Source organism: Phocoena sinus, chromosome 4 (genome assembly GCF_008692025.1).
Source record: "Phocoena sinus isolate mPhoSin1 chromosome 4, mPhoSin1.pri, whole genome shotgun sequence".
In the NCBI taxonomy this organism is placed as follows: domain Eukaryota; kingdom Metazoa; phylum Chordata; class Mammalia; order Artiodactyla; family Phocoenidae; genus Phocoena; species Phocoena sinus.
This window is the reverse complement of record NC_045766.1, coordinates 79,035,154-79,051,162: the sequence shown is the minus strand read 5'-3', so window position 1 is coordinate 79,051,162 and position 16,009 is coordinate 79,035,154. Positions and strand designations below refer to the sequence as shown.

Below are 16,009 nucleotides of genomic sequence, written 5' to 3'. Positions count from 1 at the left end.
TCTAACGTGCAACACTAGCCAAATGGGATAATTTGAGCATCATAAAGTATAATGATCATAATGGATTAAAAGAATCTGATATGTAAAAATGCATGCATTCATAATGGTACTAATCAAAGAAAATCTTATTGGTTAACATTTGAGGTTGCTAGGGCACCAACTCATTTCTGTGAAATTTGATAACTAAAGTGAAAGAATCCAGCATTCATGCAGACTTTTCTCTATGATCCCTGTATTTCAGGATAACCAATGAGTTGGTGAGGGAAAGTTCTTTTTACAAAGGAATTCCAGGTAATAAAGAAAACTATTGAAGGTATCAGAAATTCACTGTTCTAGCATAAAAGACTTAAGAGATACCAAAATGCAATGTGAAGACTTTTTTCTTGGATCTTTTGATCAGAAAAAAACAACTATTGAATGACATCTTGGACTCAACCAGCGACATGTGAATACATACTGAATATTAGATACATAGGAATTATTAATTTTGTTAGATGCTGACAATGGCGATTAAATTAAAAATCCTTATCAGTTGGAGATACAGATTAATTTAAGGGTAAAAGCAAAAAGGGGAGGTAGGCGATAGATGAAACTAGATTGGCAAAATGTTGATAATTGTTGAATCTTGGTGATGGCTAGTGAGGGTTCATTACTAAAAGTGGATTCACTTTTGCCTATGTTAAAATTTTTTCCATAATAGTTTTAAAAAGCAGGGCCAGTGCCTACTACACCACATCATCTTCAGCTGATTTAATGCCCAGGGCTCAGAAAAGGGTAGCAGAATGCGAATCAACAGTTACTAATTACCCAGCCCACCCCAAACGCTGATACCCACGGCCACAGCTCAGTGTGCCAAAGGCTGACGTTCAGGATTTTGGATTCCTCAGCTCGAACAAGCCCCGCGGAGAGGGGATGTCCGAAATGAAAGCCCCCAACTATTCTAGAAGGTGCTGAGATTTCCCAGGCATTTCCGAAAGAGGCTAACGGAGTGTAACTGGCCGATGGCTGCAGGATTTAAGCAGCAGCCTTTTCCCCAGCCTGCGGCCCCCTGGCCTTGACCCTGGTGGGCGGCTAAATGCTCGTGGCTTGGTCACCGGAGTGAAGTGGAAAGCGAGGCCGTCCCTCTCCCTTCCCTCCTCCCCTCCCCAGGCCTGCCCTTCTTTCCTCCTTTCCTCCCCCTTCTTCCTCCACCCCTCACGCTCCTCTCCTCTGCGCACTTTCCGGACCTTCCGCTCCTGCGCCTCGCCCCACCCCTCCCTTGTCATCAGTCGGCTCCTCCTCCCCCAGCCAGCCCCGCCCCTCCCTTCACGAGCCCCGCCCCGTATCTTCACTCAGCCCCGCCTCTCCTGCTCCTCACCCCGCCCCTTCCTTGTCGTCACTCGGCTCCTCCTCTCACACGCGAGTCCCGCCCCTCTCTTCTGGATTAGCTGTGTGTCCTCGCTCAGCCCTCGCTCCTTGCGGGGGTTACCATAGCTACGTTGCACACCGCATCTCGGTCTCCGTAGTCGGTCCTCGCTGGCCGCAGGGAAGAGCCGGCACCATGAGTCACGTAGTGACCATCGAAGAGCCCCAGGCCAAGCCGCCGGTGTCTCAAACCCGGTGCGGAGGGAGGTCGGGGGCCTGGGGCAAAGTCTCTGCCAATCGAACATATGATTTCCTATACGGTAAGGGCGGTTCCAGACCTCCCTCCTGAGTTGCCGACTCCTGGGCCAGGTGGGCTTTGAGACGGTGGGACCTGGCCGGGGGCGCGGCGGACAAAAGACGAGCCTCAGGACGGATCCTTTGCCCGCGGTCCTCTTCTGTTGGGTGGGGGCAGCTCCAAGTCCCCGAGGTGGTGGCGCTCTCGCGGGGGTGGGGAAGGTGTCTCGGAGACCACAGGTGCGCTCTGCATCTCAGAGCACTGAGCGGGAACACCTGACTCTTCTCCACCCTCTTTTTCTGATAATTTGCACAGCCTTAAGCAATCGTCCTGAATCCTGTTCCTGGCGTTCTGACTTGGAGATTCACTCAACACTCCCGCATGCAAACTGCATAAAATGCCCAAAGAGAATGACCTTCCTGCTCCCATTCCCTGGGCAACTCCAAATTTGGCATTCTAGGTAAAGAAGGGTCAGTTTATCTCATCTTTGTTTTCAGGTTTCTCTTTTTTTTTTTTTGCGGTACGCGGGCCTCCCACTGCTGTGGCCTCTCCCGTTGAGGAGCACAGGCTCTGGACGCGCAGGCTCAGCGCCCACGGCTCATGGGCCCAGCCGCTCCGCGGCATGCGGGATCCCCCCGGACCGGGGCACGAACCCGCGCCCCCTGCATCGGCAGGCGGACCCCCAACCACTGCGCCACCAGGGAAGCCCCAGGTTTCTCTTTTTATTTAAGCTTATTCTTATCCATCAAAGTGTTGCTTATAAACTAGGTCCACTAGGGCCTTTGGGCCAGTAAAAGCCCCAGTTTATTTTAATGACCTGATTGTTCATTTATGTTCTGTCTCTTCTACTGGACCATAAGTTCCCTGAGTTCTTTAAGTTCTTGTTCTATACATTTTTGTAGCCTTCTCAGCACTTATTCCAGTGCTGGTACATATGTTAGGTGCTATGTAATTTATTATGAATTATTGAATTGAATTTACTACTACAATAATTATAATCAGTAAAGCATGATTTTTTCCAGTTTTGCCCTGTCACCCTACTTTTAACCACGTGGTATCTCCTCTGGGAATCCCAGGGTCTCCTTTGGATGGGATTCTTTAGGGTAGCCATTTCCTGGTGTTGGGAATGTGTAATGATTGCTTACATTTGTATAGTACTTTACAGTTAACACCATTCTTTTATAAATCTTACCTCATTTATATACCATTTTGCATTTAACTTGACTTTAATCCTTTGTATCTCTCAAGTGCCTCACTCGAAGTGCCCCCAATACTTTGTCACTTCCCTGAATCTACATTTGTTGATGGATTAGTAGCTACACTAATGCCCTGCTAATTAAAGTCTTTTAAATATGATATATTTTTCCCAGCTTCCAAAAATATTTTATAATATTTCCTGGGTTTATCAAGAGCTCTTTCCTCCTTTCTTTCCCCCCAGAATCTGAAATTTATTATAGTTTTCCCAAAAAGTAATCATCATATTTTGGGGTTTGAAACACTTCCTCATCGTCACCATTACTTGGTTGTGACAACTTCCTGTGCTTCTTAGAATTATTTTTACAATACGGGTAAATTGGCTGAGGGTCTCTTTCATGATTTCCATGGAAAAATTTCCCCCATTAAATTCATGGGCTTTTGATAACATTAGGCCTGGGAGCTGAAAGGATTGGTGTTCGAATCAACTGCCAATCAATAAGTTGCCAACTTCTTTATTTTTTAATAAATTTTTTTGAAGTATGGTTGATTTACAATACTGTGTTAGTTTCAGGTATACAGCAAAGTAATTCAGTTATTTATATATATAGTTCAGATTATTTTCCATTGTAGGTTATTATATTTAATTTACAGTAAATCCTTGTTGCTTTTCTATTTTATGTGTAGTAGTTTGTATCTGTTAATCCCATACTCCTAATTTATCCCTCCCACCTCCCTTTCCCCTTTGGTAACCATAAGTTTATTCTCTATGTCTGTGAGTCTGTTTTGTATGTAGATTCATTTGTATTATTTTTCAGATTCCCCATATAAGTGATATTGTGTAATATTTGTCTTTGTCTGACTTACTTCGCCAAGTATAATATTCTCTAGGTTCATACATGTTGCTGCAAATGGCAATATTTCATTCTTTTTCTATGGATGAGTAATAGTCCATTGTGTGTGTGTGTGTATATATATATATATATATATATATGTATATGTATATACCACGTCTTCTAAAGCCAATCATCTGCTAATGGGCACTGGGTTGCTTCCATATTTTGGCTATTGTAAATACTGCTGCTATGAACATTGGGGTACAGGTATCTTTACAAATTAGAGTTTTCATTTTTTACAGATATATACCCAGGAGTGGGATTAGTGGATCATATGTTAGCTCTAGTTTTTTTTAAGGAACCTCCAAACTGTTCCATAGTGGCTGCACCAATTTATACATTCCCACCAACAGTGTAGGAGGGTTCCCTTTTTTCCATACCCTCTTAGGAATTTATTATTTATAGACTTTTTATGATGGCCATTTTGACCACTGTGTGGTGATACCTCATGGTGGTTTTGATTTGCATTTCTTTAATAATTAGTCATGTTGAGCAATTTCTCATACGCTTCTTGGCCATCTGTATGTCTTCTTTGGAAAATGTCTATTTAGGTCTTCTGCCCATTTTTTGATTGGGTATTTATTTATCTATCTATTTATTTATTTATTGCCACATTGGGTCTTTGTTGCTGCGTGCGGGCTTTCTCTCTTTGCAGCTAGCAGGGGCTACTCTTTGTTGCGGTGTGCAGGCTTCTCATTGCGTTGGCTTCTCTTGTTGCGGAACATGGGCTCTTTGCTTGCGGGCTTCAGTAGTTGCAGAATGTGGGCTCAGTAGCTGTGGCACATGGGCCCTAGAGTGCGCGGGCTTCAGTAGTTGCAGCACGTGGGCTCAGTAGTTGTGGCACGCAGGCTTTAGGGCATGTGGGCTTCAGTGGCTGTGGCACATGGGCTTCGTAGTTGTGGCTCGTGGGCTCTAGAGTGCAGGCTCAGTAGTTGTGGCACACGGGCTTAGTTGCTCCACGGCATGTGGGCTCTTCCCTGGACCAGGGATCAAACCCGTGTCCCCTGCATTGGCAGGTGGATTCTTAACCACTGCACCACCAGGGAAGTCCCTGTGTGTTTTTGATATTGAGTTGTGTAAGCTGTTTGTATATTTTGGTTATTAACCCTTTGTTGGTCACATTGTTTGCAAATATTTTCTCCCATTCCGTAGGTTTTTTCAGTTTGTTGATGGTTTGCTTTACTGTGCAAAATCTTTTAAGTTGGATTAGTACCATTTGTTTATTTTTGCTTTTATTTCTTTTGCCTTGGGAGACTGATCTAAGAAAATATTGCTACAATTTATGTCAGAGGATGTTTTCCCTATGTTCTCTTCTAGGAGTTTTATGGTTTCATGTCTTATATTTAGGTCTTTAAATCATTTTGAGTTTATTTTTGTAAATGGTTTGAGGGAGTGTTCTAATTGCATTAATTTACATGTAGCTAGCTGTCCAACTTTCCCAGTACCACTTGTTGAAGGGACTGTCTTTCCTCCATTGTATATTCTTGCCTCCTTTGTTATAGATTAATTGACCATAGGTACATGGGTTTATTGCTGGGCTCTCTGCTCTGTTGATCTATATGTCTGTTTTTGTGCCAATACCATGCTGTTTTTATTACTATAGCTTTGTAGAATAGTTTGAAGTCTGGAAGGGTTATGTCTCCAGTTTTGTTCTTTTTCCTCAGGATTGCTTTGACAATTCTGGGTCTTTTGTTGTTCCATATAAATTTTAGGATTATTTGTTCTAGTTGTGTGAAAAATGTTATGGGTATTTTGATAGGGATTGTATTAAATCTGTAGATTGCTTTGGGTAGTATGGCCATTTTAACAATACTGATTGTTCAACTCCAAGAGCATGGAATATCTTTCCATTTCTTTGAATCATCTTCAGTTTCCTTTATCAATGTTTTATAGTTTCCAGCATACAGGTCTTTTACTTCTTGGTTAGGTTTATTCCTAGATATTTTTTTATTGATGCAATTTTAAATGGGATTTTTTTAACTTTCTGATATTTAATTGTTTGTATAAAAAATGCAACAAATTTCTGTATATTAATCTTGTATCCTGCTACCTTGCTGAATTCATTTATTAGTTCTAATAGTTTTTGTATGGATACTTTAGTGTCTTCTATATAGAGTCGCATGCCATCTGCAAATAGTGACAGTTTTACTTCTTCCCTTCCAATTTGGATACTTTTTTATTTCTTTTTCTTGTCTCATTGCTATGGCTAGGGCTTTCAATACTATGTTGAATGGAGGTGGTGAGAGTGGACATCCTTTTCTTGTTCTGAATTCAGTTAGAAGGCTTTCAGCTCTTCACCATTGACTTTTATGTTGGCTGTGGGTTTGTGGTTTATTATGTTCAGTTATGTTCCCTCTGTACCCACTTTGGTGAGAGTTTTTATCATGAATGGATGTTGAATTTGGTCAAATACTTTTTCTGTGTGTATTGAGATGGTCATATGGTTTTTGTCTTTCCTTCTGTTAATGTGGTGTATCACATTGGTTGATTTGTGTATGTTGAACCATCCTTGCTACCCTGGAATGAATCCAACTTGATCGTGGTGTACGATCCTTTTTATGTATTGTTGGATTTGGTTTGCTAATATTTTGTTGAGGATTTTTGTATCTATATTCATCAAAGATATTGGCCTGTAATTTTCTTTTTTGGTAGTGGCTTTGTCTGGTTTTGCTATCAGGGTGATGGTAGCTTCACAGAATGACTTTGGGAGTGTTCCCTCCTCTTAATTTTTTGGAATAGTTTGAGCAGGATAGGTATAAATTCTTCTTTGTAAGTTTGGCAAATTCCCGAGTGAAGTCATCCTGACCTGGACTTTTCTTTGGAGGGAGTTTTGTTTCATTTTGTTTTTTAAGTAGAGTTAACTTATAATGTGGAGGGATTTTTTTTTTTTTTTTAATTACAGATTCTATTTCACCTCAAAGATTGGTCTGTTCGAATTATCTGTTTCTTCTTGGCTCAGTTTTGGCAGGCTGTATGTTGCTAGAAACTTGTTCATTTCTTCTAGGTTGTCCAATTTGTTGGCATATAACTGTTCACAGTATTGTCTTATGATTTTTTGTATTTACGTGGTGTCAGTTGTTATTTCGCCTCTTTCATTTCTTATTTTATTTATTTGGGTCCTCTCTCTTTTCTTCTTGGTGAGCCTGGCTAGAGGTTTGTCAATTTTGTTCCTCTTTTAAAAACAAAAACAAAAACAAAAAAACAGCACTTGGTTTTATTGATCTTTTCTATGATTATTTTATCTCTATCTTATTTCCTCGCTGATCTTTATTATTTCCTTCCTTCTTCTGACTTTGGGTTTTGTTTGTTCTTCTTTTTCTATTTTTTTTTCCCCCAATGTCAGCTGTTTTCCTGTGGGCTTTTCCAAAAGCAGACCTTGAGGTAAACGTTCATAGGAGACTGCTTTATTAAGAAGTACAATCCAAAAGAAACCAGAGATAGGGAAATGTGACTGAGACAGGGAATGTCAGAGAGAAAATAAAACCATGTGTTACCAAGGTGATTACCACAAAGTTTGTATCAAGTAAAAGTAAAACCATTTTTCTCAGAAGCAGTATGTGTTACTTTGCCTATCGATAATCCAGCCCTGGAGTGGAAGGAGAATTTACCTGCTGGCTTCTGTTTCTCTTTGGTTAAAACTTCGCTTTATGTATCCTCAGTAAAAGACATGTGAAGGTGATATGCATTTCCCATGGATTTTCACGTCTCCAGGTCACAGAGAAAAACTAAGGGGAAGGTGAGGGACACTTGGTGCAGACATGAGGTAAAGAGACACTGGGCTGTGCCTGCTGCTTGGACTGCAGCTTGGTTGAGCCAAAACAGAAATTGTTGCTCTGGTTAGTTGGTAGGAAACAAGTTGGCAAGAGCTCCAGACATCTGCAAATTATAAGTTTATGAAATCATGTAAATGAAGTGGCTGATCCAAACATACCAAAACCAGAACCAAACAAAACAGAACTTCTCTTCCCCACACTCTCCTGCCCTTTTGATTATTACCTCCCAGAGGGAAAACTTTCAATTCTTTTTAGCTCTTTCTTCTCGTATTTAGTAAAATATTCTTTTTCATCTTTTCTTTAAAAATTTTTTTTAATTAAAATTTTTAACCATTTAAAAAATTTAAGTAGAATTAATTTACAATGTTGTGTTAGTTTCAGATGTACAACAAAGTGATTCAGATACATATATATATATATACACACACGTATATACTTTTTCAGATTCTTTTCTTTTATAGGTTATTATAAGATATTGGATATAGTTTCCTGTGCAATACAGTAGGTCTTTTTTGTTTATCTGTTTTACGTATAGTAGTGCGTATATGTTAATCCCAAACTCCTAATTTATCTCTCCCCCCTCATTATCCCCTTTGGTAACCATAAGTTTGTTTTCTACGTCTGTGAGTCTGTTTCTGTTTTGTAAATAAGTTCATTTGTATCTTTTTTTTTTTTTTTTTTGCGGTACACGGGCCTCTCACTGTTGTGGCCTCTCCCGTTGCGGAGCACAGGCTCCGGACGCGCAGGCTCAGCGGCCATGGCTCACGGGCCCAGCCGCTCCACGGCACGTGGGATCCTCCCGGACCAGGGCACGAACCCGTGTTCCCTGCATCGGCAGGTGGACTCTCAACCACTGTGCCACCAGGGAAGCCCTGTTCATGTTGCTGCAAATGTCATTATTTCATTCTTTTTTATGGCTGAGTAATAGTCCATTGTATATACATATATATATGTGGGGTATATATATATATATATATATATATATGTGTATATATATATATATATATATATATATATATATATATACACATACATACATACATACACACACACACAGCATCTTCTTTATCCGTTCATCTGTTGATGTTCATTTAGGTTGCTTCCAGGTCTTGGCTATTGTAAATAGTGCTGCTATGAACTTTGGGGTGCATGTATCTTCAAATTAGAGTGTTCTCCAGATAAATGCCCAGGAGTGGGATTTAAGGATCATACGGTAACTCTATTTTTAGGTTTTTAAAGAACCTCCATGCTGTTCTCCATAGTGGCTGCACCAATTTACATTCCCACCAACAGTGTAGGAGGGTTCCTTTTTCTCCACACTCTCTCCAGTATTTATTATTTGTAGACTTGTTAATGATGGCCATTCTGATGTGAGGTGATACCTCATTGTAGTTTTGATTTGCATTTCTCTAATAATTAGCGATATCGAACACCTTTTCATGTGCCTGTTGGGCATCTATATGCCTTCTTGGAGAAATATCTATTTAGGTATTCTGGTCACTTTTTATTGGGCTCTTTGTTTTTTTGGTATTATAGTAAATGAGCTGTTGGTGTATTTTGGAAATTAATTCCTTGTTGGTAGCATCATTTGCAAATATTTTTTCCCACTTTGTAGGTTGTCTTTTTGTTTTGTTTATGGTTTCCTTTGCTATGCAAAAGCTTTTAAGTTTTATTAGGTCCCATTTGTTTATTTTTGGTTTTGTTTCCATTACTCTAGGAGATGGATCCAAAAAAATTATTGCTATGATTTATGTCAGAGTCTTCTGCCTATGTTTTCCTCTAGGAGTTTTATAGTATCTGGTCTTACACTTAGGTCTTTAATCCATCTTGAGTTTATTTTTGTATATGGTGTTAGAGAATGTTCTAATTTCATTCTTTTACATGTAGCTGTCCAGTTTTCCCAGCACTATTTATTGAAGAGATTGTCTCTTCTCCATTGTATTTTCTTGCCTCCTTTGTCATAGATTAATTGCCTGTAGGTGTATGGGTTTATTTCTGGGCTCTCTATTCTGTTCCATTGATCTGTATGTCTGTTTTTGTGCCAGTACCATACTGTTTTGATTATTGTAGCTTTGTAGTATAGTGTGAAGTCAGAGAGTGTGATTCCTCCAGCTCTGTTCTTCTTTCTCAAGATTGTTTTGGCTATTTGGGGTCTTTTGTGTTTCCATCCAAATTAAAAAAATTTTTTTTCTAGTTCTGTGAAAAATGCCATTGGTAATTTGATAGGGATTTCATTGAATCTGTAGATTGCCTTGGGTAGTATGGTCATTTTAACAATATGGATTCTTCCAATTCAAGAACATGGTTTTTCCATCTGTTTCCATCTGTTTCATTCTTTCCATCTGTTTGTGTCATCTTCAGTTTCTTTCATCAGTGTCTTATAGTTTTCAGAGTAGAGGTCTTTTGCCTCCTTAGGTAGGTTTATTTCTAGGTGTTTTATTCTTTTTGATATAATGTAAACAGGATTGTTTCCTTAATTTCTCTTTCTGATATTGCTTTGTTAGTGTATAGAAATGCAACCGTTTTCTGTACATTAATTTTGTATCTAGCAACTTTACCAAATTCACTGATGAGCTCTAGTAGTTTTCTGATAGCGTCTTTAGGATTTTCTATGTATAGCATCATGTCATGTGCAAACAATGACAGTTTTACTTTTTTTTTTTTTTTTTTTTTGTGGTACGCGGGCTTCTCACTGTTGTGGCCTCTCCTGCTTTGGAGCACAGGCTCCGGACGCACAGACTCAGCGGCCATGGCTCACGGGCCCAGCCGCTCTGCGGCATGTGGGATCTTCCCGGACCGGGGCATGAACCCGCGTCCCCTGCATTGGCAGGCGGACTCTCAACCACTGCGCCACCAGGGAAGCCCAGTTTTACTTATTTTTAATTTGGATTCCTTTTATTTATTTTTCTTCTCTGATTACTGTGGCTAGGACTTCCAAAACTGTTCAATAAAAGTGGTGACAGTGGACATCCTTGTCTTCTTCCTGATCTTAGAGGAAATACTTTCTGCTTTTCATCACTGAGTATGATATTAGCTGTGGGTTTGTCATATATGGCCTTTATTATGTTGAGGTTGGTTCCCTCTGTGTCCACTTTCTGAAGAGTTTTTTATCATAAATGGATGTTGAATTTTATCAAAAGCTTTTTCTGTACCTATTGAGATTTTCATATGGCTTTTATTCTTCAGTTTGTTAAGGGTGTATCCCGCTGATTGATTTGCGGATATTGAAAAATCCTGGCATCTCTTGGATAAATCCTACTTGATCATGGTGTATGATCCTTTTAATGTATTGTTGGAATCAGTTTGCTAGTATCTTTTGTTTTTTAATTTATTTATTTTATTCTTTTTATTTATTTTTATTTTCATTGCTGCATGCAGGCTTTCTCTAGTTGAGGTGAGTGGGGGCTACTCTTCATTGCAGTGCTTGGGTTTCTCACTGCGGTGACTTCTCTTGTTGTGGAGCACGGGCTCTAGGCTCACGGGCTTCAGTAGTTGTGGCACGTGGGCTCAGTAGTTGTGGCTTGCGGGCTGTAGAGCGCAGGCTCAGTAGTTGTGGCGCATGGGCTTAGTTGCCCCATGGCATGTGGGATCTTCCTGGACCAGGGCTCAAACCCGTGTCCCCTACATTGGCAGGTGGACTCTCAACCACTGTGCCACCAGGGAAGCCCCTGAGATATTTTTAAACCTCTCCTTCTATTCTAAATGATAATCTTGCTGGGTAGAGTATCCTGGGTTGCAGTTTTTCCCGTTTCAGGACTTTGAATATACCATGGCCCTCCCTTCTGGCCTGCAAAGTTTCTGTAGAGAAATCAGCTGATAGCCTTATGAGGTTTTCCTTGTAACTAACTCTTTGTTTTTTTGCTGCATTTAGAATTCTCTGTTTATCTTTAACTTTTGCTGTTTTAGTTATGATATGTCTTGGTGTGGGTCTGTTTGTGTTCATTTTGTTTGGGACCCTCTTTGCTTCCTGTACCTGGATATCTATTTCCTTATTTATGTTTGGGAACTTTTCAGCCATAATTTCTTCAAATATATTCTTGATCCCCTTCTCTCTCTCTCTCTCTTCTCCTTCTAGAACCCCTATTATGTGTAGGTTGGCATACTTCATATTATCCCATAGATCTTGTATGTTGCCTTTATTTTTTTCATTTGTCTTTCTGTCTGCTGTTCTGATTGAATAATTTCCATTATTCTATCTTCCAGATCACTTACTCATTCTTCTGTGTCATTTAGTCTGCTATTCATTGCTTCTAGATTGGTTTTTATCTCAGGAATTGAATTGTCTAATTTTGATTAGTTCATCTTTATAGTTTCTAGTTCCTTGTTACAGCGATCTGCATTTCTATTGATAATCTTTCTTAATTCCTTTAGCATTTTTATTACCTTCTTTTTGAACTCAAGGTCTAGTAGACTGGTGAGGTCTGTTTCATTATTTGTTCTTTCAGGGGATTTCTCTTGTTCTGTTGATTGGAAATAGTTCCTATGCTTTTTAATTTTACTTAACTTTCTCTGTCTATGAATTTAGGAGAAACAGCAATCTACTGTGGTCTTGAAGGGGTGTTTTTATGTGGGATTGACCCTGCAAAGACAGTATGTCTCCAGTATTTTTGGTGCAAGGGCTGATTTTGGTATGGATGCCAGCCACATTTTTCCTCAGGGTGTGCTGGTCGTTACCCCCTTGATAGGGGGTGTGCTTGGTGTTGTCATATCTAGAGCCTGTGCTGGATGTGAGGCAGCGCTTCCTCTCTGCTCCGTGGCTGTCACCGTACTTTTGGGGGTGGGGCCTGCTCCCCAGTTGTTGGAATAGATGGCCTGAGGATTGGGTTCGATCAAGCTCTGTAGCCCTTGAGTGTGCACCCTGCCCCAAGGGAGGTAAATCCTGAAGCAAATGAGGCCCATGTGGTCACAGAAGACCTGTACACCACCTGTGTGGGCATCTGTGGTTCCACTCAGAAGCAGTCTAAGTTCACGTCCCTTTCTCTGTGGTGTTCATCCCAGATCTAGTGCAGGGCTGTGGTGTGGAGTGGGTGGGGCTGGGGCATTTGCTAGGCTGGGGCTGGCGGTCAGGTTGTGGTTGCAGGAGTTGAGCTGGCTGCTTTGCTGCCTGAGATCTGGGCTGCCTCTGTGGCAGTCTTTTCCCAGGACCGTTATTCCCCAGACGTAGTGCTAAGCTGTGGTGTGGAGTGGGCGGAGCCTGGGCTCTCTTGCTGGCAAATGAACTGCTGCATACCCCTGCCCAGGGCCTGCCCGAGATTCAGTACTTAGCCCCTTCACACTCTTGTGGTGCCACCAGGTACACACGCTGACAGTTTCTGCCCAGCTAGACCCACTGCCCCTGTGCGTGCACTTATAATGGGCTCTGCAGGGCCCCCCAACCCCGATAACCTCCCAGGCCCTCTGGTCTGTCTCTGCATAGCTAGGCCAGGTCTCTGCTCAGATCTCATGCCAAGCTGTGGTGTGGACTGAGTGGGGCTCGGGCATCCGCCCATTTGGATTGGGAAGTGCAGTGAGGTGGCAGCCACCAGTGCAAGGCTGTCTCATCCCTGATTGTTAGCAAGCCAGCACACGTGCAGTCCTATCGAGTAGAGTCTAGACTTCTTCAGTCTTTCTGTCTGTCTCAGTGAATTTCCCAGCAGGCAAGGGGACTTTAATCCTCTGTGCAGGAATCCCAGGAATTGGATGCCCAAACTGTGGCTTGATCTGCTCACTCCCCAGAGTGAAGGTCCACCCATGTGGACCTTTTCTTCCTTTCAGATCCCTCCCAGGGATGCAGGTCCTGATCTGGTACCTTTTTTTCCCATCATACCCAGTTACATGGAGATCTTTATTGCAGCTTTGGTTGTATAGCAGTTCTTCTGCCAGTTTCCAGTTAGTTTTCATTGAGAACTGTCCCACATGTAGATATTTTTTGATGTGTTTATGGGGGGAGATGAGCTCCATGTCCTCCTACTCCACCATTTTGATCACCTCAGTTGCTGACTTCTTGAAGCCTTGGTTTCCTTTTCTATAAAATGGAGGCCTAGTGCCGACCTCATTGGGTTTTTTGAGGATTAAACGGAATATTGCACATAAAGCACTTAATAACTGTCTAGGAGTAAGCAAGTAATGACCTGGTGACTGCTGTTACTTGGGCATCTCAGAGGCCGCTCCACTGCCATTTGAGCACTGTTTTAGGCTATGTTGTAGAATGTGTAGTCACAAATCATAGAGTATTGTGTCATTATCTTTTATAGATGTAAAAATGTTCCTGTAGATATCATGTCTTCACACTCCTTATGGAAATAAGAGGAGAATGGTTTATTATTTATTATTCAGACTTAGGAGAAATGTGGGTTAAATTAATTTCAGTTGACCAGCACGATTGCAACCACTGACCCAGTGATACCGAGTTGAGAAGTGATGGAAACTGGGCTGATTAGGAATGAAGAGACCACATTTTATGGCCTCAAATTATAGGCTACTGAATTTGAAGACAGAATGAATGCACCTGTTTAAACAGAAGAAAGACTATAGCTTCAACATCTCTGATATACTGGAAATAGTATAGGACAAAGTGAAATTTCTACATACTCTTATTTTAAAATGATTTAAAAGAAATCACTGGGTCAGTGGTTGCAGTTGTGCTGTTCGTCTGCAACTGGGTAACTGAGGAGTCATTAGGTTCTGGAAATTGACTTACATCATCTAAATTCAAAAGAGATTTATTTCTAAATCACAATACCAATTTAATAATTTCTGTGGAGAAATATATGTCACCAAGATGTCTAGACTAGTTGGTCAGGGTATTTGTTTCTCAAGAGATGTCTACTTGATAAATCAAGTCTGTATCTGAAGGTTGCTTGTGAACTTAATGTCAAATTGTTTGATTTTAAGGGATAGTATAATCAGTCATGAATATTCTTTGTCACTTTAGAGATATATCTAACAAACCCATACTTATAGCAGCAGGGCAATCTTTTTTGAACTGGGAGAAATAACTTAGTCCCATCTTAAGAGGTGAATTCTAAAAATAGCTGATCTTCTTTATCTCTGATTAGAGAATGACGTTTTCCTACCCTGTCTCCCAGTTATGGGTGATACACTGTTAAGAGTTTGTATCTCTCCTGTGAACTGAATATAGGAGATAGTGCCCAAAGTTATTGTTTCTTTCCCTTGGAAATGAGTGTTGTGTGTATATACATGGTCTTTCTTCTTGCAGTATTTCCAGGACTCTCCAGACCCAGAAGGTGGTTTGTTCGTAGGAGAGAAGAGAGCCTATTTAGGCTATGGTGCTTGAAAACATGTTCAGCCTTCTTTTTGCATTCTGATTCTATTAACTGACTTTGGAATACACAGAAAATAAATGCATCTCGTAGACCCTCACTGGTGGTAGAGTAATAAGGCTATGAGCTTCTGCAGAGCTAGGCAATATCTAAGTTTTCTAATTTGTTTTCCAATTAAGAAATTATAGTTCTTTACTATTATTGTCTGCCTAGGAGTAGATATGTTCTATTCCTTATACTACCTTATTGTTTATTTCACAGATCCATTGTTTATCATGTCAAGTGAGAAAGACCACAACCAAGCAAATATTCAGGCCACCCTGATTCGAAGCAGACTGGTAGGTCTTACTCATCCACTAAGGTAGCCTAATGGACCTAACTGCGCTGATCAGATTGACTAATCACCAAATCTCCACTGGATTTTATATTCTGCAGAGATTACTTTGCCACGATTACCAGGGGACAAAGTATCTTAATACTTGTGGCCCAGTGTGAGGATTAACTAACTAATAGTGAATAAAGGTCCCATTATAACCTAAGTTATTTCAATGAGAAAAGTAATATATGCCTGTGTTGAAAGAGTTCAAATAGTACAAAAGCTTATATGGTATAAAGTAACTGCTACCCTTAGCCCTCTTCACATAATCATCCATTAGCATCAGTTTCTTGAGTACCCTTCTAGAGATAGTCTATGCATATACCAATAGCCGATGTCATATACACTGTTTTGTGCCTTTAAAAAGTTTGCAGTAGTAAAATACTTCAGAAAATCTGATGATATAATTTTGTCCTTTTTTCCCCTGCCTTCCTGTCCTAACATTAGAGAAGGGTTCCCAGGTATAGAACCATGTTCAGTAGCCTGTTTCATTATCCAAGATATTCTGTATATTGGAGCAAGGCAGATCCTGTTCCATCATTCATCAGTCGGGACTGGAAGGGACATGAGGAGAGACACAAAGAAGCCCTCCGGAAACTTGCTGTGTAAGTGTCAGGTAGCTTCAGCTGCTACTCATGTTTTTAATGAATGCATTTTTCTTCTTAAAAATTTTATTTATTCATTCTGTATTATTTTAAAATATACAGGCACTTCCCTGGTTGTCCAGTGGTTAAGACTTCGCCTTCCAATGCAGGGGGTGCAGGTTCAATCCCTGGTCAGGGAACTAAGATCCCACATGCTTTGTGGCTAAAAAACCAAAACATAAAACAGAAGCAATATTGTAACAAATTCAATAAAGACTTTAAAAA

General features: G+C 40.6%; 1 protein-coding gene across 1 annotated transcript in view; it reads left to right on the top strand.

Annotated features, from left to right (window-relative positions):
- Nucleotides 1-1,456: 1,456 nt before the first annotated feature.
- CFAP91 (cilia and flagella associated protein 91) overlaps nt 1,457-16,009 on the top strand; it is a 150,633-nt gene continuing 136,080 nt past the window's right edge. Inside the window, exons 1-3 of the mRNA XM_032631444.1 lie at nt 1,457-1,664; nt 15,026-15,102; nt 15,588-15,745. Of these exons, the coding sequence (XP_032487335.1) occupies nt 1,541-1,664; nt 15,026-15,102; nt 15,588-15,745 (359 nt within the window). The 5' untranslated portion in view covers nt 1,457-1,540. The remainder of the gene's footprint in view (nt 1,665-15,025; nt 15,103-15,587; nt 15,746-16,009) is intronic.